This window comes from Pan troglodytes, chromosome 1 (assembly GCF_028858775.2).
Source record: "Pan troglodytes isolate AG18354 chromosome 1, NHGRI_mPanTro3-v2.0_pri, whole genome shotgun sequence".
In the NCBI taxonomy this organism is placed as follows: domain Eukaryota; kingdom Metazoa; phylum Chordata; class Mammalia; order Primates; family Hominidae; genus Pan; species Pan troglodytes.
This window is the reverse complement of record NC_072398.2, coordinates 171,071,362-171,092,631: the sequence shown is the minus strand read 5'-3', so window position 1 is coordinate 171,092,631 and position 21,270 is coordinate 171,071,362. Positions and strand designations below refer to the sequence as shown.

The 21,270-nt window shown below is 39.9% G+C and overlaps 1 protein-coding gene across 3 annotated transcripts in view; it reads right to left on the bottom strand.

Moving 5' to 3' along the window:
* CYP2J2 (cytochrome P450 family 2 subfamily J member 2) overlaps positions 1–21,270 on the bottom strand; it is a 43,327-nt gene that overhangs the window by 14,376 nt on the left and 7,681 nt on the right. Inside the window, exons 1-6 of one of the 3 annotated variants that reach the window (XR_010153739.1) lie at positions 18,899–19,154; positions 8,289–8,451; positions 4,489–4,638; positions 3,935–4,095; positions 2,102–2,278; positions 105–246 (exon numbers count right to left, since the gene is read on the bottom strand). Coding sequence is in view for 2 of the 3 variants with exons in the window: in XM_009459001.4 (XP_009457276.2) it covers positions 105–246; positions 2,102–2,278; positions 3,935–4,095; positions 4,489–4,638; positions 8,289–8,451; positions 18,899–19,108 (1,003 nt within the window). In the remaining variant the exon portion in view is untranslated. Of the gene's footprint in view, positions 1–104; positions 247–2,101; positions 2,279–3,934; positions 4,096–4,488; positions 4,639–8,288; positions 8,452–18,898; positions 19,168–21,270 lie in introns of those variants that run through there. The other 2 variants (XM_009459001.4, XM_009459007.4) reach the window with 2 other exon arrangements.

The following is a 21,270-nucleotide window of genomic DNA, read 5'->3' as shown; positions in this document are numbered from 1 at the left end:
TCTCTTTTCATCCTACAATGCTATCTTCTGACCCCGACTTCAGGCAGCACATCCCAGGAGGCACTATTCTGTCCTGGTTCAGGCTTACTCACCGACATGCTCACCTTGGATTTCTGGGTAGAGGGCCATATAAAGCAGAGCCCATCGCAGAGTTGTGGAAGTTGTCTCGGTTCCGGCAAAGAAGAGGTCCAGGGTGCTGCAGATGAGGTTTTCTTCATGGAAACTTGAAGTAGGATTGCCTGTGTGCTAGAAAACACAATGTTTGATGTTATTTATTGGTTTATTCAGAGGATTCCTGATTGCCGTAACACACAGGGGCTTCATCCTAGGAGGACATTTGGAAGAAAAGGTCCCCAAAAGAAACAGTTTTCCCTTTGGCCTCTTCAGAAGGCAGACTCTTATTACAGCAATATCATTAGCACTGTCCTGCCCCAAGTGCTGGACACCTTTGGATGGATGAAAATCAAGACAATTATTTTCTTATGCCTATAATTTGGGGAAGCTTTTAGTACAGTGAAAGGAGAATGGGATGTGAACGAGACAGATTTGGCTTCCAATATTAACCACTTCAATTAGCAGCTGTGTGACCTAGGGCAAGTTACTTAACCTCTCTGTTCTTCAGTTTCCTGTTTTATATACTGGAAATAGGAGTGCACACCTCTTAAGAGGGCATTATGAATTATATGAATGCAAGGACGCAGAGCAAATACTCAACAAACACTTGTACTGATAACAGAAAAGGCAAATGGAATTTCTCTTATGAACAACAATTCTCATATCTCTTCATTCAGCTTTTTCTTTCCAATTTGAACCTCACTGATTCTACCAACCATTCCTCATGATACTCTGTCATCTTTACCATCATCTTCTGGAAACTTCAATTTGTCCAATGTTGCTCTTAATGTTAATGATCCCTTCCTTACCTGCACAACATATAGCGAGTCTCCTCCTCTGAGGAGAAAACAATACTTCTATAAATGTCATACCAATAAGGTGAAATAAGAGGGAAAGAAATCCGCCATTCTTTCCACTCCAGAAGTAGGACCCAATTCCTGATGTGTAAAGATGACAGTATTGATGCAGTGATATGTGTTAACCAGAGGGGTAACTGTGTTAAAGGTCACGCATCCCATTTGGTTTCCTCCTCACCTCTGGCCTATAATGTTGGAAAGTGAAAGGTACAAAACAGAAGGGAAGGCAAAGCCCAACTCAGGCCTTAATAAAGTTGGCCTTTAAACTCTGGCATCCAACTCAGCTTTACTTGTGTTCTCTATGGGGGCTGCGAAAAGGGTAGGTCATTGGGTCCAGGCCCAACTAATGATAGAACAGAGCTTTGAGGATTAACTGCTATGTTCCCCCTTTGTGTATACCTCCAAATAACAGTAAAGGGTAGGGGATGGGGGATGAAAGGGCTGTATTTGGGCATTCACAGGACCTCAAAACAAATGCTATTAACCCTTGTCTTTATCTCTAATTGCATCATCAATCCTGAGTTAATGCTACCCTACATTTTCTGAAATATTGCCCCTATTTTTACTCCTGTAGCAGGCTGAGTAATGACCCACAAAGATATCCATCCACATCCTAATGTCTGGAACCTAGGGATGTTACTTTATAGGGAAAAAGGAACTTTGCAGATGTGGTTAAGGATTTTGAGATGGGCAGATTATCCTGGAACATTCCAGTGGGCCCAGTGTTATCATAATAGTCTTTATTAGAGGGAAATAAGAGGGTCAAAGTCAGAGAGAAAGAATGTCAGGATGGAAGCAGATACCAGAGAGAAGAGAAGATGCTGTGCTTCTGGCTTTGAAGATGAAGGAGGGGACAACAAACCAAGGGACATAGGCGGCTCTTAGAAGCTGGGAAAGTAATAGAAACAGATTCTTCTCCAGCACCTCCAAAGAGATCCAGCCTAGCCAAAACCTTACCTGTAACCCGGTGAAGCTGATTTCATACTTCTGATATCTAGAACTGTGAGAGAATCAATCTGTGCTATTTTAGGCACCAAGTTTGTGATCATATTTTACAGCAGCAGTTGGAAACTAATATACCCCTATTTGTGCTCTAAGAACAAAATACAAAATGACTTTGGTTTTCTCACCTTTGACATTTCTTTAAGGTAAGCATCAATAAAGTCTCTTGTTTCTGCAGGATTCCGGTCCTTTCTGTGTTTGTCAATCATATGAGAAACAAACAATTTCAGTTTTTTCCAGTTGCTGAAGAGAGTTTGGTGGGGTCCAGGCAGGAATTTCATTATCCATGGAAAGACATTGTAGAGCTAATTGAGAAAGACAAAATAATCATGCAGATAATATGGTGCCATTTTTTCACTTTTTAAGACAACAGAAACCATCTTCTCTTTCCGTCTCTTTTATTTGCTCACACTTAAACCTTGGTTATCCTTGACCCCTCTTTTCTCTCTCACCCCTCTAGCAAAACAGTTCAGCTCTCTGTCAAAAATATATCCAGCCTTGGACCACTTCTCACCACCCCAGCAGCTTGCCACCAAAAAAAAAATACTTATGAGACATCTGGGGACATCTGAGCACTGGTTGAGTGTTTGAAGGCATTAAATAACTATTGTTCATATTTTTCAGGCACAATGGTATTTTATTTTTGTTAAAATGGGTTTTTTTTAGAAATATATGCTGAAATATTTATGAATCAAATAATTGAGGTCTGTAATTTGCTCCAAAATAATTCAGGGACATTGGGAATGTGGTAGTAGGGCATAGATGCAGATACAGTGAAAATGGCCATGTGCTGATAATTGTTAGAGCTCATTGATGAGTACACAGTGATTCATGATTGTATTCTTTTATACACATTTGTAATTTTCAAAAATAAAGTCATTTTTTTAAACCGAGGAAATTTTTTAAAATTTTGATAATGGCATACTGCATAATTCAAGGGCACTCTTTCTACTGAAAACACCAAGAAAAGATGAAAAAGATACATGTGTAAACATTTAAGCACACATACATACAAATCAAGGTAGTGAGGTAGTTTCCAGGATAAGGCTTAGGGGAAGAAGAAAGCCCAGGGTATGAACTCAATATTTGGGGTCAACTTCTCCCCCCTCCCCCCGGCTCCCAGAAATGTCTTCCAAATTTCGAAAAGTCGAAAAGTGTCTGAGGAACCAAGAAACCGAGCAGAGTTTTTGACAAAGACTCAAAGGCTTAGAGGGACAAAAATTGTGGTGCAGGGCCCACCAAGGGAGAAGTGAGTTTGAACTCCAAATGGCTACACTCTATGGAATTAGAAGATTGATGATATTAAGTGCTGGTGGGCAGGCAAATAATGCAATGAGCTTGGCAATCTTTAAACATCTTTTATCTCCAGATACAGATATAAAAAATATGAGTGGATGTAACCACAAGAACACTTGTACAAGAATGTTCATGGCAGCTTTATTCATAGCATCCAAAACTTGGAAACAAATGTCCGTCAGTACAGAACAGATTGACAAAAAGTGGCACATTCATACAATGAAATACTAATCTGCATTAAAAAAGAGCAACCAGCACAGATGAATCTCAAAGCAACTTGCTGAGGAAGAAAGAGGATACAGAAGAGAACCTCTGAGGGAGGAGGGAAATGGACGAGTTGGGGAAGGACACAGAGAGGAGAGACTGAAGGGCAACAGCAATATTGTTTTTCTTTTTAAAAAGAACAACATAGGTGGATAGGCATATGTCATATAACATGTTGTACTTTACATGCATGTTAGAAATGGTTTCTGCATATAAATATTCCATATTAGTTAAAAAACTAAAGTCAATAGACTGATTTCAAATAAGTTTGTGTTGAAATTAGTTTTGAAAGGTTATATTTTAACTTCAAAAACCCACAAAAAACTAAAAGGAAAAACCCATCTGTGGCTGACATTGGCCCCAATTTACTGAACAAAGATATGGAGAGACAGCTGCCTTACCTGGCATGTCTTTGAAGCCTCCAAGTATGTGACTTCATCCAGTAACTTCAGCAGCTGCTGAAACCAACTATCCTGGTACTCAAAGCGTTCTCCGAAGGTGATGGAGCAAATGATATTGGAAACTGCCTTGTTGATCTTGAAATGAGGGTCAAAAGGCTGTCCTGAAGGTGGAGGAAGGGCAAGATGGATCCTTCTGATGGATTTGTCTCCATTTCCTACTGAGAGTCTACTTTACATGGCATAAGACATACCTAGTGCAGAACCATATATGAGGAGCTGGCCACGTGACCTTACACTGCATCTGACATACAACAAGTATTCAGTCAACTCCAGGGAAGTCAAACTGCGGACCAGGGCTTAAATTCAGTAATGTGTTTAGTGCCCATCTTTGTGTATTTACTTCTAAAACTCTTTGAGGACAGAGTTGTTCACTGTTCTATCTTCCATTCCTAGCACAGTGCTGGGCATAGAACAAGCACTTACTCACTTAGTAAGTATCTGTCCAATGAACAAATGGGCCACAGTCTCTCACCTCTGTCATATGCAATGCTCACCGTTCTCCTTTTTTATTGCTTCAGTGAGGTGTTGGGCCTCCTCCTGAATGCGTTCCTCTAAGCTCTTCTTTCCTAAACCAAAGTTCCTTAGTGCTGTCAGAGTGAACCTTCTTTGCTCCTTCCATGCCTGGCCACTTGACATAATCAATCCTGGGAAAAAGAAAGTCAACATTACAGTATTCTGATTCCATAATATGAATATCCAGCAAATGATATGGGAATGTGTATCAGATGAAGGACAGGAGAAGATCATTAAGGCACTTGAAAACTGCCCAGAGAAATAATCCCAAAGCAATGGATATAATGGCTAATATTTACTGATTGCTTGCAATGGCAGGCACTTTAATATGAATTTTGTTGTGCATTATATAATTTAGTACTCATAGAAACTCTCTGGGATAGGTACAATTATTACCACCCCCACCCACACATTTTGCTAATGAAAAAACTGAGGAACAAGGGATAAAGGATAAAATACATTTTACAGGGTCTCACAGTAAGTAAGCAACTAAACAGGTATTCAATTTCAGGTCTGCCTTATTCCAAAGCCCATGCTTTGATTATTAGTTACATAAGTAAAGTTAAGTATTTATGTTATGCTAAACACTAGGAATGCACTAATGGTCAAGACAATGCCCATACTCTTAAAGAGGCTAAGGCTAAGAAAGGCTTTATAGGAGAGGTCCTATCTAACCTGGACATTAAAAGATGATGTAAGGAATCAAGAGATCAAGGAGGAGTGAAAGTTCCATACAGAAAGAAGAGTACAAGCAAAGAAAAAAAAATTTTTGTGTGTTTGACAGACCATCATTTGTTTTATAACACAGGTAATGCCATACTCCTTTCAATTTCTTCAGTTCCAGAGCACTCCTCAACACCTTTTAATATCTGACTATGGCCTGCTCACCCACTGAATTGGTCCTCCTTGTTGTCATATCCAGGGATACCTTTTGACCTCGTCTTACTTGCAGCAGCAGTAGACACTTCTTTCTTGAAATACTGCCTTCCAGTGGTGCTCAGGATACCACTGTCTCCAGATTTTCTTTCTAATTCTCTGCCAGCAACTTCCTATATATTTTGCTGGTTCATCTTCTATTAAATCTTGAAATGGTGGAGTTCTTCAGGAACTTCTTCTTCATCTAAAACCTCTTCTTTTTCTCACCCTATACTCTATTTCTGGGAAATCTTATCAACTCCTAAAATTTTAAATAACATCTATTGATAGTGACCATCTATTTCTGTCCCTGAGCTCCAGAAGCATATATACAACGCTGCCTGCTCGACTTTGCTGACTTAAAGGTATTTTGAATTCGGCATATCCATGATTGAACTCACAGTTTTCTCCATATGACTTTTCACCCATGCCCAACTAAACCAAATACCTTGTACTCTTCTAAGTGTTCCTTCTTTCCATCATCTACCCATTTGAGTGTCACCTCAACACCTCCTTCTCCCTGCACCTACATCATCATGTCTTAAGAGGTGTACCTTCCTGGATATCTCAAATCCAGGTCTTCACTGCTACTATCTTGGACTAACCTACTGTTATTTCCCTACTGCTATTGGACCTTCCTAGCCTGAGCTACCACTGTCTGTAACCTAAAATGCTACAAAAGTCCCTTGCTCCCTTTCTTCTATTCTCTGAATGGCAGCCTAAATGAAACTTAAAAATACACAGTGTAAATATAATTCCCTTCTCTACTTAAAGCCATTCAAGAGCTTCCATTAATGTTAGGATAACAACTAGTATGCTTAACAGGAACCTGCGTGAACTATTCCTAGCCAAGCTCAGTAGCTTCATCTCCCTTTAATTATCTCCTTTTAATCCCCATGCTTGTCATGTTGGCCACCTTTCATTTCTTCAAGTTCCCTGTCCTTTTCACTTCAGGGACTTTTCATTTTTTATTCTGTCTGCCAGATTGTTTCACCAGTTTATTAAATGAATATTTATTTACTTTTTCTGCATCCCAGGACTGCATTAATAAGTACATCCTGAACTTGACTTCATAACACTGTAGGCTTCTATTATAGTTAACTGATACTATTTTTCTTTCTGCATAGAATATAAACTACATAGGATATGGATTTTATCTATTCTTCTCACTGTTCCATCACTCATGCCTAGTACCATGCTTCACAAGGCAGATAATACAGTGAATGGATAAAGAATTAACTGATGAAATATTTCTAAGAATTGAGAAGCACCTTGTAGGGTAAAGAAAGAGAGATCAGACTGTTACTGTGTCTATGTAGAAAGGGAAGACACAAGAAATTCCATTTTGACCTGTACCCTGAACAATCACTTTGCCCTGAGATGCTGTTAATTTGTAACTTTTCCCCAACCTCTTTGCCCCAATCTCTTTGCCCCAACCTTGAGCTCACAAAAACATATGTTGTATGGAATCAATGTTTAAGGGATCTAGGGCTGTGCAGGATGTGCCTTGTTAACAAAATGCTTACAAGCAGTATTCTTGGTAAAATCATTGCCATTCTCTAGTCTTGACAAACCAGGGGCGCAATGCACTGTGAAAAGCTGCAGGGACCTCTCCCCTGGAAGTCGGGTATTGTCCAAGGTTTCTCCCCATGTGATAGTCTGAAATATGGCCTCATGGGATGAGAAAGACCTGACCGTCCCCCAGCCTGACACCCGTGAAGGGTCTGTGCTGGGGAGGATTAATAAAAGAGGAAAGCCCCTTGCAGTTGAGATAGAGGAAGGCCACTGTCTCCTGCCTGCCCTTGGGAATGGAATGTTTCGGTATAAAACCCGATTGTACATTTGTTCAATTCTGAGATAGGAGAAAAACCACCCTATGGCAGGAGGTGAGACATGTTGGCAGCAATGCTGCTCTGTTACTCTTTACTCTACTGAGATGTTTGGGTGGAGAAAAGCATAAATCTGGCCTACGTGCATGTCCAGGCATAGTACCTTCCCTTGAACTTATTTGTGACACAGATTCCTTTGCTCACATGTTTTCTTGCTGACCTTCTCCCCACTATCACTCTGCTCTCCTGCCGCATTCCTCCTGCTGAGATACTGAAAATAGTAATTAATAAATACTGAGGGAAGTCAGAGACTGGTGCCAGTGCAGGTCCTTGGTATGCTGAGCGCCAGTCCCCTGGGCCCACTTTTCTTTCTCTATACTTTGTCTCTGTGTCTTATTTCTTTTCTCAGTCTCTTGTCCCACTTGATGAGAAATACCCATAGGTGTGGAAGGGCTGGCCCCCTTCACACCTAAAAGTGGTGATTTAATAGAATAATAGATTTGAGATTTTCATTTCAATTTTTAAATGTTTCATTATATTTAATGGTAATTTTAAGTGTTCATGCCAATCTGTTCATGCCAATCTGTTCTATCATAGACCAGAAGGCTCAAGATCCTCTGTGTGGCACAACCTTAATGAAAGAGAATAAGGAAATAGCGACAGGAAGAAGCAGCAGCAGAAGGAGGAAGATCCACATCCATTTTCCTAAGGAGAGAGGGTTGGAAGAGGAAAACAGAGAGAACACGTTCCTCTGCTATAAATGGGTAATGTGGTTACTTCATTATAAAAGCATCCAGAGTAGGTTTGGGCAGGGCATGTAGTTTCTCCCAAATCCCAGTGAGGGATGATCTTATCAAATCTTCTGAGGGAGTGACTTCAATCAGGAAATGTGAATATCCAGCTTTCTTTAGTGGCAGGAAGTTTATTATGGGGCTGGTTTCTAGGAGTGTTGGAAAATTACAGTCACCAAGGTGCCTTTAACAGATTATAGGACTATCAACATCAAACACTCACCTTTCGTTGGCCAAGAAACTTACCATTTTTCTTAAATATATGTTCTCGTATAGGGGTCACGGGGCGGTTCCCAAAGTTTTGGTCCATGTGGATAAGGGCTTCTTTGATTAAGGGCAAGCCAGTAATAAGAACTGCAGATATGTCACCAAGCTCCAAGCTAAAAAGGTTCCCATATTTCTTCACAAACTGAAAAATAGTTAAATCGTAACAGTTGAATATGCACATGTCCATGTGTTCAGAAATGGAGGATGTGTGTAGCTGGAGGGGCTCATATTGAGAGGAGTGCGTGTGTCTGTGTCTGTGTGTGTACGTGTGTGTGTGTGTGTGTGAGTGAGTGTACATTGGTCTCACGGGAATGCTTTTATTTCCTTTTCTCCTTCTCTCAACAAGGCTCAGATTCAATTCACTTCAGAATGTGAATGTTTCTTTATAAATATCTATTTATGTATTCAACCAACATGAACTGAGTGAGCATCTATCATGTGTCCCTAGGGCAAGGCATGAGGATAAAACTGTAATAAAATAAATAAGTTCTGGCCATGTGCAGTGGCTCATGCCTGTAATCCCAACACGCTGGGGGGCCGAGGTAGGCAAATTGCTTGAGCCAAGGAGTTTGAGACCAGTCTGGGCAACATAGTGAGACCCTGTCTTTACAAAAAAATAAAAATTAGCTGGGTATGGTGGTACATGCCTGTGGACCCAGCTACTCAGGAGGCTGAGGTGGGAAGGTCACTTGAGCCTGAGAGTTTGAGCCTGCGGTGAGCCATGATCGTGCCATGGCACTCCAACTTGGGTGACAGAGTGAAAGCCTGTCTCAATATATAGACATAGTAAACAAGATTTCTAACCCCAAGCATCCTAGAGTCTAGTGAATAGAGAGAATTCAGCACATCTGAATTCTCACCTGAACACTAATCATGTCTCAGCCACTTAAGAAGGCTGAGACATGATTAGTGTTAATCTGGTGTACCAAGCATGGACTTCTTAGTAAATCATAACTATCTGTTTAACCAAATGAGAATGCCCCCTTCCTAGACTGGGCATAGATAATAGAAACGTATGCTAGATAATACGAGGTGCATTTTAGGGCAGGGGCCAGGCATGGAGGAAAGCCCTCGAGCTCTGGAGTTATGTGACAATCTGGGCTGTATAGTTCAATCGTTTTCGGCTCTTGCGGAGGTTGCTTTATTTTTTGAGCCTCAACTCCCCAGCTATAAAAGGGAGAAAATTATTCCTCTCTCTTAAGGTTCTGTGAGGAAGAATGAGAGCAGCAATGTGAAAGGCACTTTGTTTTCTTGTTCCAGGCGCACAGCCACCCAGTGAGTCTCCGAGGAATGAACGAGCTCTGTGTGCAAAGGGCCGTGGATGCATTCTTATGGTGGCAAAGGGGACAGGAACCCACTGGTGTGTGGGAAGAAGGCACTCATGGTCATGGGCAGCCATTGCTAAGCACCTTTCATATTTTATCTCATTAATCTCACAACCACCCTACAGTAGTAATAGTTCTTATCTTTCAAGATGGAAAATGAGTTCTGGCTGAAACAACACAGCAAAGGTGACAAAGCTATTGAGTGGTGCAGGGAATTTCCCAGGCATTATGTAAGATTTGAGGACAAAGACGTGAGCCCAAGATGGCTCCAGAACCTGAGTGACAGAGTTTAGTGGGAGTGACAGAGTGAAAGTAAGAATGAGTGAGAGTGAGAGAGTTGGGGTGGGAGAGAGAGAGAATGGGGATGTGTATGTTCATGAATGTGCACAAGCGTGCAAATATCTGCAAATGTAGGTTGGAGGACAGTGTACGGTCATGAATCAAAATCCTTCCTAATGTATCTGTTCAACAGAGGGTCCCAGGTAGACCCTGCCCCTGCCTTTTTTCTGCCTAGGTTGTGTCTAGCTGCAGGCAGTGGTAACAATCCGAAGGGCTTCATTTCCTTTAGGTGTTTGTGGCCTCTTCTCCACAATCCAGATGCCTTTGCACTTACACTCCACCATATTCCTCTTAGAGTCCTGTTCCTAATGGTCCCCATCGGAGCAAATACAGTGGATTCAGTCTTATCCCACCACCTTGCTCCCACATTAAAGTCCAAGCCTGAATTCAGTCCTTGTATTCTTTTGGCCCAGAGTCCTCCATCAATCTTTATCTCCTACACAGCATGTCCTGTCTTGCTAGGAAAAGCAGAGCTGAGATTCAATCTCAAGTCAGTTTGCTCCTAAAGTAAGCGTCTTTGCTTCTAAGAAATGGCAGTAATGGGACCATACACATCAAGCAATTTTTTTAATGTACCCTTGCTGAATTCCTGGATGAACTTCTTAGGCCTGACAAGAAGGATTTCTTGACTAATTTAGAACATTAAATAAGGATGTTTTTGGAAGAGCTGAAAAATCTCAGGTTAAAAAGGACTTCTAACTAGCAAAGTATACAGCCTAGAATCTCAGCTTGTACTTGGGAGGGATTCAGAACTCCATTACTATTTACTGAAATAAACTTCCTGAGAATTTTATCTCTACCAACTCTCTGCCACTGCATATTTCGAATTAAACATAACTAGATAAAAAACTTGTATGGTGTTATCAACTGTTTAAACACGGGGTAGGAGCCCTGGGATGAGGATGGCGATGTCTAACAATTCTTACGTGCACCCTGTCAGTCATTTTATCCATTTCTTTAGAAAGATTAAATGACCCAGAGGGCCTCTGAGAAGACTTTGTAAGGCAGGGCACACTTTTCAATTGTATATCATTGAATGAGCCACGAAAAAAAAAAAAAAAACCTTAACAGAATAAAACAAAAGGAGATAAAAATAAGATGCCTTTTGAAAGGCAAAAACAGTCTTAAAATCAGAAATGAAAATAGAAAAAGAAAAGAACTGAAACAGAATCTATAAAAGTCAAACAAAAGCAATAGGAGACAGGAAATGTAATGCTAGGAATAAAAATTCCAAATGTAGCATAAGCATTTAAAAAAGGGTGGAACAAAATAAATGTTTACAGTAAAGAGGAAGAAGTAAAGGATTAGTGGGAGAAGAGACTGAACTATTGAACCATGGCTACCAAGAGATATAAAGTTTACAGAGATTCCACTGAATCTAAGTTCTTAAATTTAATAACCAACAGAACAAAGACATGAAAAGAGGAAAAGAAAAACAGGAAAAGAGTGTACTAATTCACACTCCTACCAGCAGTAGGTCAGAGGGTCTGTTCCCCTGAGCTGTGCCTCTGAGAGTGTGTGTGAGAGTGAGAGAGAGAGAGAGATCCTAAGAGGCACAAAAATGCATGCTGTTTCTGTATTTCTCTGAGGTTTAACATCTGTCCCTCAATCTGGATGTTGTATTTTTAAAGTCGTATGTTTATGTCTTTCAAACATTTCTGTATCAAGGTATTCAACATTTTTCTCATTGATACGTGGAATTTCTAATAAAAAGTTGGAAATATAATTTTATTTTCATTTACATACAAATCTGGAAAGATATCCACCAAGGTCCTATAGAGGTACCGCTGAGTGTATGTGTGTGTGTGCACATGTGCACGTGTGCACGCATGCACAGTGGTGGCAGGATAGGCACAAGGACAGGTAAGATTCTCTCTCTCCTTAAACTGTATTTTAATATGTTGTCTCACTGTGTATGTATTGTTGCCTTTACAGTCAAAAAGCTTTTTTTAATCCAATAAAGAAAAAAAATAAACAAGGAAATGGGAAATAAAGCTTTAAAACAGTGGTTCTTTACTTTTTTGAGTTATAGAATCCTTTGAAAATATAATGTATATGATAGACCTGATCTCCAGTAAACACATACACAGCTATACACATAAAGAGCTTTGCATGCAGTTTCAGGAGTTACCAGTCCTCTGGGGCCCATGAACTCCTTCCAAGAATAATGGTCTCACAGGTAGTTCTTGGGGCTGCGACGGTTTCTGAGAACAGGCTGTGGAGATCAAATTCATGTTCAATTTCACAGGCTTTTATGAGATGCTTAAGAGTTGCCAGGCACCTTCTGGCACTGGCATATTATACATGGAGGTAATACAAAGATCAATATGATATGATGTGTTCCTAAAGTGTCAAAGTCTCTTGGGAGAGACTGACTGTGCAGAAAAAAAATGGAATGCACAGCAGATGACATGTGTTATTATGCTGATAGAGAGGGACATAAAGCTATCGCAAGAAGAGATGATTTTCCACCACAGATATAAGAAAAATATCTTTTTAAAGAGTAGATGGTATCTGAGCCAGATCTTAAATGAAAGTCAGGATGCCACCAAAAAACAGATAACAAACAAAAACCAACAACCCCCAAACCACAATGATAATAAAAAACATGTAGTAAGAAATCAAAGGCATTCTAGGTTGTGAGAACACCATATACAGATGTAAAGGGGAAATGCAGAAGGTGTTTGGGAGCAAGAGAGCTACCTTGTCTGACTGAAGCATAGGGTTCATTATTTAAAGAGCACTGACCATGTGGCAGGTCAATGCCAGGTGCTGGGGAGTGCAACAAGTCCTTCACTTCAAGAAGCTAACAATCTAATGGAGCATATAGATAAATAATCACTTCTCATTATTATCATTCTTTACAATAAAATATTTGATGGGAGGAAGTTAAGAACCACATAAGAGGACCAGGGTTGAGGAAGGCTCCTGGGAAAAGTGTCTTCTCAGTTGATAAGGGAGATGGGAGACAAGGCTGACACGGTAATCTGAGCTAGGCTGAGGAGAGTCTTAATATCAGGTATAATATTTTGGATCTTGTTTGGTTTTCAATCAGAATTCTAAGATGTTTGAGTAGGGGAGGTGATGTAAGGGAGTGCTTAAGAGTTTGGATTTTGAAATTATACAAACTTGTTTGAATCCAGGTTCTGCTTCTTAGTTTCTGTGTGATTTGGGAGAAAGTTATTTAAGTTTTCTCTGTCTTAGTTTCCAAGTCTATAAAATGGGGGGTGTTATTAGTTCCCATGTTTAGTATTGTTGTGATAAGTAATCATAATACTAAAATTAATAATAAAATTATTATGGCTCAGACCATTTTCCCCTATGAAAAATCTTCTGTCCCTTTACTCCATTTAGCCACTTGCCAAAAATCAAAATTTCCTTTAAAATTTAGCCCAATTTCTTCCAACATTCTACAAAAGGTTATCCCCAGGGTTTCCATTCAGTGATCCAAACTCCTTATATCTCATTTGGTTACCAAGAGTGTACAGTATACATTTAGTCATATACAGCCTTGTATTTTGCCTGGCATATGATAAGCACTTAATAAATGTCTGTTGAGTGAATAAACATGTGAGTACATCAATTGTCCTCTAACCATGTCATGAAAAGTCAGGCAACATAAAGTAGATAACGGGTATATGCAGGGAGACCCCCTGAAACTATTGTTACGGAATAAAAGATGAAATGCTCCTGATTATTGTAAATGCAAAATTGCATGCAGGATTGTGTAAAGACAATGCCAGGTTGGGCTGCCAGAATGAGCCAACAGTGCGTGATGTGCTTCCCCCTGTAGAGAGCCTATAAATGGACATGCAGTCAGGGAGGTTTCACATCACCAAGATTCCTATCCCAGAAAAGCAGATGTTCATAGCTCTGGGAATGGAATGCAACCCTTGTGGAGAGCCTATAAATGGACCCATGAGGGGCATCTGTTCACATGGATAAGATAGGGTTATAAACGCCCTTATCTTGCCACGGCTCTTCTAGGTCTCTTTAGGGTTAAGGCATACTCCCTTCTGAGAATTTTTGGTCTAACCGGTTGTCTAGCAAAAGCTGGTTGCAAACAATCAGTAGAAACAGGCCGTGAAGCTAGACAACCGGTTAGACCAAAAATTCTCAGAAGGGAGTATGCCTTAATCCTAAAGAGACCTAGAAGAGCCATGGCAAGATTAACCATGCTGATTAATATCTTGCTAATCATAGGTTATGGATAGACTGTGTTTCTGTTCTAAGGCTCTGTTAGAAATTGCTGATGCACACACTATATTGTAAATTCTTATCTCTGTATACTGTACTTCTGCAAACCGATGTTAAAGAATTACTTCATCCCCATGTGACCATCTCATCTCATAATCAAACAACCCTAAATCCCTCACTAACCTACCCCCGTCCTCACTAAACTTAATAGTAAATGCTGGTATATCCAGCGCACTGGCGGCATCGCAGGTCCAGAAGGTGGTGACCCCCCTGGACCCAGCTTTCACTATCTTGTGTGTGTCTTTTATTTCTCGACCTGCCGATCCACCTGGGAACAAAGAAAGAGCCCTGTTGCATTGCAGGCTGCTGGCCAGATCCCACAATAGGTATACAAATCAAATAGTCTCGGGCTCAAATCCTTATTTGTTATCATTTAGCTGAATAACCTGGGCAGTTCACTGTTTGTTCTCGGTCAGTTTGCTCCATGGTAAAATGGAAGCACCACCAGATCACACCTAACTTGTGTGCCCATCATGAAGATGAAATGAAAACTGACATAAAAATACTTATGTAAGATCTATTAGTTAGTACTTAATGTTTCCCAATTGCAAGAATGTAAATTTAATTATAACTAAATTTCATAACTTAACTCCATTTGTTTTACACCCAGAAACATAAAAATGCAAACCTATATAAAATAAAAATAAATGATGACAGTGTGATAAGAAAATCACAGGGCCAAGGATGAGATCCCAGTCTCAGTTTTGTCACTGGCTAGTTTTGTGACATTAGGCAAGTCATTTAACCCCTCTTTTAACACCTATCTTAGGAATACAACAAAGGTGCAGATCAAGCTTCTTATTCCAGATAAGGTTGAAAAAAAGCATTCCATTTTACTTCTATTAATCATGACACCAATTAACACAGACAAAAATATCTTTAAGAAAAGTCTACTCTCTCTAGCCAGAGGACCAGGAAAAGGAAAACCCAACAGGACAAAAACCATTTAGCCTTTTTACTTCTTTGTTGTGGAGGCAAATACCATGAAAAACATTTGACCCTTCCCAACTCTAAAAGGTCCTACAGCACTGGAGTACATGGATAGTACCTTGTCTTTCAGCCTACTTTGCAGTAATGAGGTAGTACCCTTCTCTGCTGAGTCTGTGAGCTGAATTGTGACTTCTATTCCTAAGCTGAAGTAAAGAAACTCCCTGCAGGAGTCAGAGGGCAAATTAGGCTTTCCAGCCTTCTTCTACAGTAATAAGGAGGTGCACTTCCCCTTGGAGGAGATATGGGCAGATCTCTGACACTCTTCCGTCCGTAGTAAAGCATAAGCTACTATGCCAGAGGGATCCCTGTCTTCTGTTCCATCTTCCTTTTCCCCAGCTTGCACTGATGAGAATGTGAGATGGGCTCCTGTGGGAGTGGGTAATAAAAGTGGAGTAGGCCAGAATAGCACTGCAGAGGCTTTATAACCTGCATTGATATTTGAACTGCCACCCACAAAAGTGAGCATTCAGAATCGAAATAGGCTACACGCTAAAATAAAAGATCTGTATAGTATCCAGGGTAAGTCTTATAACAAATATATAAAATGTCCAGGATATAGTCCATAATTACTCACCTTACCAAGAATCAAGAGAACATCAATTGAGTGAGTTGACACCAACAGTGAGATGACACAGATGTTAGAAATATAGAATAATTAAATATTTAAAAGCAGCTGTTATAAAGCTTTTCCAATAACTATGAATAGTCTCAAAACAAACAAAAAATTAGGAAATTTTAACAAAGAAATAAAAGATAAAGAAGAACCAAGTGAAAGTTTTAGAACTGAAAATACAATAGAATAAATTTTAAAACTCAGTAAAATAGCTCAATAGCAGAATGGTAATGATAGCAGAATCTGTGAATTTGAAGACAGCTCAGAAGAACATATTCAAACTAAACAACACAGAGAAACTACATTGGAAACAACAAAAACAGAGTTTCAGGAACTTGTGGCACAACAAGAGACCTAACATTTGTGCCATCAGTATCCAAGAGTCCAAGAAAGAGAGGAAAAATAATGTGTAGCTGAAAAATATTTGAAGAAAGAGTGGCAGAAGCTCCCCCAAACTGGCAAAAGACAAATCTATAGTTTCAGAAACCCAAACAGGATAGACCCAAAGAAAGTAGCACCAAGATGTATCATAATTAAACCTCTGAAAATTAAACAAAAACAAAAACAAAGAAAATTTCTTGAAGGAAGGCAGTGAGAAAAAGTTCATTACATATGGGGGATAACAATTCAGATGACAGTAGATTTCTTAACAGAAACCACAGAGGCCAAAAAGAAGAAGCATAAACTTTTAAAATGTTGAATGAAAGGAATTGTCAACCTAGAATTCTATGTCCAGTGCAAATATACTTCAGAAATGAAGGTGAAATAAAAACATTCTTAGATGAAGGAAAGCTAAGAGAATTTCTTGCCAGTACACCTGCACTAAAAGAATATCTAAAGATAGTTCTTCAGATCTGAAAGGATATGATAAGCTTGTAACATCAGAAATGAAAAAAGATAAATGAAAAGGGTAAATAAATGAGTAAATACAATAGACTATTATTCTCTTGAGTTTTCAAAATTGCATTTAACATTCAAAAGCAAAATTATAATATTATCTGATGTAGTTATCAATGTATATAGAGATAACACTTACAACAATTATGAAGTAGAGAGGGTAAAGGAACCTAAATGGTTGCAAGATATCTATATTTCACTTGAGGTAGTAAAATTTTTACACTAATAGACTGCAATCAGCTACATCTGCATATCGTAATCCTTAGAGCAATCACTTGTAAAACATAATACAAACAGAGCTGCTAAAAAACACCTCAGATAAATAAGAATAAAATTATTTTTAATATGTTCAAGTAATTCACAGGAAGATAGAAAAAGGAAAACAGAGGCATAAAAAACAGGAAAAACAAAATAAATAATAAAATGGTAGACAAATCTTAATATGTTAATAATTACATTAAATATAAATAGTCTACATTCACCAATTAAAAGACAGAGATTGCCAGAATGAAAAAAAAGACCCAAGTATATGCTGCCTTCAAGAAACTAATTTCAAGTATAATGATACAAGAAGGTTAAAAGTTAAAGAATAGAAATGCATATACCATGCACATACTAATCAGAAAAAAAGTTGTGGCTATATCAGATAAAGTACAGTTTAGGCAAATAAAATTATGAAGAATTAAGAGGGACATTACAGGATAAAAGGATCAATTCACTAAGAAGACATGATAATCTTAAATGTGTATGTGCAAAACAACAGAGTTTCTAAATACATGAAGGAAAAACTACTAGAACTGAATGGAGAAATAGATACTCTCAACTGTCCTTCGAAACTTCAACATTCTTCTTTCAGTAATTGATAGAATAAGTAGATAAGAAGTCAACAAGGATATAGGCAAACCAAACAATATCATTACCCAGTAAAATCAAATTGATATTGAGATCAATTACTTCACCCAACAATAATTTATATCGATTATTCCACCCAACAATAGTCAAATACATATTTTTTCCAGCCTCCATGGCACATTTATCAAGATAGACTATATCTTGTGTCATTTAATCAACCTTAACATATTTAAAAGAACTGAAATTGTACATAGTATGATGTTTGACCACAATGGAGTCAAACTGGAAATAATTAACAGAATGATAACAAGAAAATCTCCACATACTTGGAAATTAAACAACATATTAATTACATAAGGACACAGGTTTGGGGGCTTAGTTTTAACATTCTGTGGCTAATTCTGTCACTTAGTATTACCAATTGGGTATTTCTCCCATAAAGTGATAAAACTTTGTCTATCAATATTTGAGGGCAATATACAGCCATGTGTTTAAAGTACTGCAGGCATGTGCAGGGAAAGGGGAACTACTATTTGTTATGTACCAACTATATGTCAGTACTGACCATTCACTATTTTATCTAATCTTCATAATCACTTGTCACACTGTTGTCTCTCAGCAAGTTACCTGTGCTGAGTGTCAGGAAAACCAGTATTGGTTTCTTGAGATAGGGTTTGATGTCTGCGAGAACTTGAAAGAACTTGGTCACCAGAGTCGGGGAGCCCTGATAGGAGATTATTGTATAGAGGCGGAAAGAAGCTGCATCAAGAAGGGTCCCAGGTGGTTCAGTCAGGAGTCTGAACACCATTTGGCAAAAACTTAAGCAGAGGAAGAACATTTTAAAATTCTTACTTAGTGAGAGTGCACTGCAAGGGAAGGAGGTTGAAGCTGGAGGGCTCACTTAGTGTAGTGGGAATAACTCAGTTGAGAAATGATCAAGATTGAGGTAGTATTATCACCACTTTATGTATGGGAAATGAAGTTTCTCAGAAAGAAAGTATAGCATTTTTAAGGCCAATCATATAAAAGAGGGCAAGGTAATCACATTACAAATAAGGTGCTCCAGTAATGTTTAACACGACAACATGCAAATAGTAAACATTTAATAATATTCCATCCCTAGAAAGTGCAGGTGGAATCATGACAGTTAATGGGTTAGGAAATGAAACTCAAAAGTGGGTTTTACCAGGTTACCAGCGTTAGCCACACCTCTTCCTGCCCTTCATCCCCCACCCCACCCACGTTGCCGGAACGTCCCTTGTGCTGCAGAACAGGGTTAGGGTCAGGACACGCCAGGCACCTTCTCCCGCTCCTACCAGCTGAACCTCCAGGTGCGACTGCTCGAAGTCCACAAGGAAGAAGTTGCCAAGGAAGGGCAGGCGCCAGGGCCCCGGCGGGTAGTTCTTTGGGCGCCGTCTTTTGAGAAAGTCAGCAGCGAGCAGAAAGGCGACAGTGCCCAGTAGGAGAGTCCGAGGATGGACCACTGCCCAGAGGGCAGCCGCCAGAGAGCCCATCGCCGCGAGCATGGCTCAGACGTCCTCCTGCTCTTCTGCGGTCCAAGCAGGCGGCGGTCCCAGCAGGCGACGGTCCCCGCCCCGCCTCGCTCCCAGCCGTGCCCCGCCTCCCAGCCCGCCCCTTCGCAGCACCCTGCGAAGATGCCAGGCGCTGGATTCCCGGGGGGACACGCACCGGTCTCAGAAAAGGCCAGGCTAGGAGCAGTTTCTTTTCTATTTAGAAAGCTCATGGGTTTACTGAGAGCGCCACAGACATTTGAGCCTCTGTTCGGTTCAATCACCGTCTCTCCTATGATTGGAACCGTGCCTGGTAAACAGCGATAACAACAGCAGTACCTAACATTTCTTGGACTCTTACTATATGCCAGGCAGCACATCCGCCTCTTTACATAGATTATTATTTCATTTTGACAAAATTATGAAGGAGAAGCTCTCGGTAGTCTCATCTTGCTGTTGAGGAAACAGAAAAGTTAAGTACTAAGTATGTGGGGAACAAATAAATCCACCCTTCTGAAACACATCTAAACGAGGTCCTGTATTTGAAAGTGTCTGGAAGATTAAAAGGCACTACACCAAAGCTGCTAGCACTGAGCAGCAGCCATAATAAGTGCTTAATTAACATTTGTTGAAGGAATGTCTTAGTTCTGATCCTTGCTGGTTTGCTCTATAAGGCTCCTCTCCAAAGCCCCAAGACTGTGGGACCTCCAGGTTCCAGCCTTTCCTACCATCTGGTGAGTGCCTGCTTGGGTCTCACAAATGGTGAGACTGAAAACATGAAACATAGCTCGGGAATAGTATAGTACACACTCATGCACTCAACATAGAGTCACATATTCTGCTTACAATATTTTATTTTATTTCTTTCTTTATTTTTGAGACAGAGTCTTGCTCTGTCACCCAGGCTGGAGTTCAGTGGCACCATCTCAGCTCACTGCAACCTCCACCTCCCAGGTTCAAGCGATTCTTCTGCTTCAGCCTCCCATGTAGCTGGGACTACAGGCACATGCCACCATGCCCGGCTAATTTTTGTATTTTTGGTACAGATGGGGTTTCGCCGTGTTGGTCAGGCTGGTCTCAATCTCCTGACCATAGGTGATCTGCCCACCTCAGCCACCTAAAGTGCTAGGATTACAGGTGTGAGCAAGAAATGAAATGAGAATTGAAGTCTCTTGTTCTCTTTCTAAGGTCCAGAGAGAAATACTAGTCAGAGCTTAGCTTGTATCCTTCTAGTCCACATTTTCCTGTTTTACTACAGCTGTTATGCATCCATACAATATTTCTAATATTTATATATGATATTTTTACACGAATTATTCTACAACTCAGTATTATGTGTTTGAGATTTATCCTGACTGATATATGTGGCTCTAATTCACTTAATTTAATAGATGGATAGTATTCTATTACTATGCCACAATTTATTTGCTCATTCCCATATCAGTGGACGTCAGGTTTGTTATATCTCTCCTTCCTTTTTATTTTTTGCATTAAAGAATGATGCAGGGGAATGACTTCCATAATGGCAGCATGAGAAACCCCACAGAACCTCTTCCTAGTAAAAAATTGTGATTGCTAAAAATTATTTATAAAACTAAAATAATTTAAGTCCCTGAAAATTGTTCTAAAGGCATACAGTAAATAAATAAATTTTATTTAAGAAGAATCTACTAAACGCTAGTAAACACAGTAAGAGTCTGTGGCATTTGAGCCATAACTCACTCTTTCTCCTAGTCCCCAGATCAACGTGACAGAAACCCCATTCTAGACAGTTATATCCAAGAACACTTTCCCTAGCTCTCAAATGAAGGCTACAGTATCTCCCTGAGAGGGAAAAACTGCCAGCATTTCTTATACCCAGCCCCCAGAATGTCATGTTGCAGAAGCTCTATTCTAGGCAAGACTGGCTAAGAGGTCTAGGGATATCCTCCTCCATCCAGCCCTGACTTGTAAGGCAGAAATAATACCTACCCCGGGCCATAATTGCCCTCATCCCAGCTTTCTCATGAGATAGAGGTTCCACACTGGGAGAGGTTAGCCACAAACACCAGAGATGAATGCCTGAAACAATAGAGATTTTGGTGGTAAGCAATTAATAGGAGGCTGGTAATTCTACGAGAACAAGAGGATAAACCATAGGCTAACTAGAAGTTTACCAAAGTCAGTCAGCACAAGAG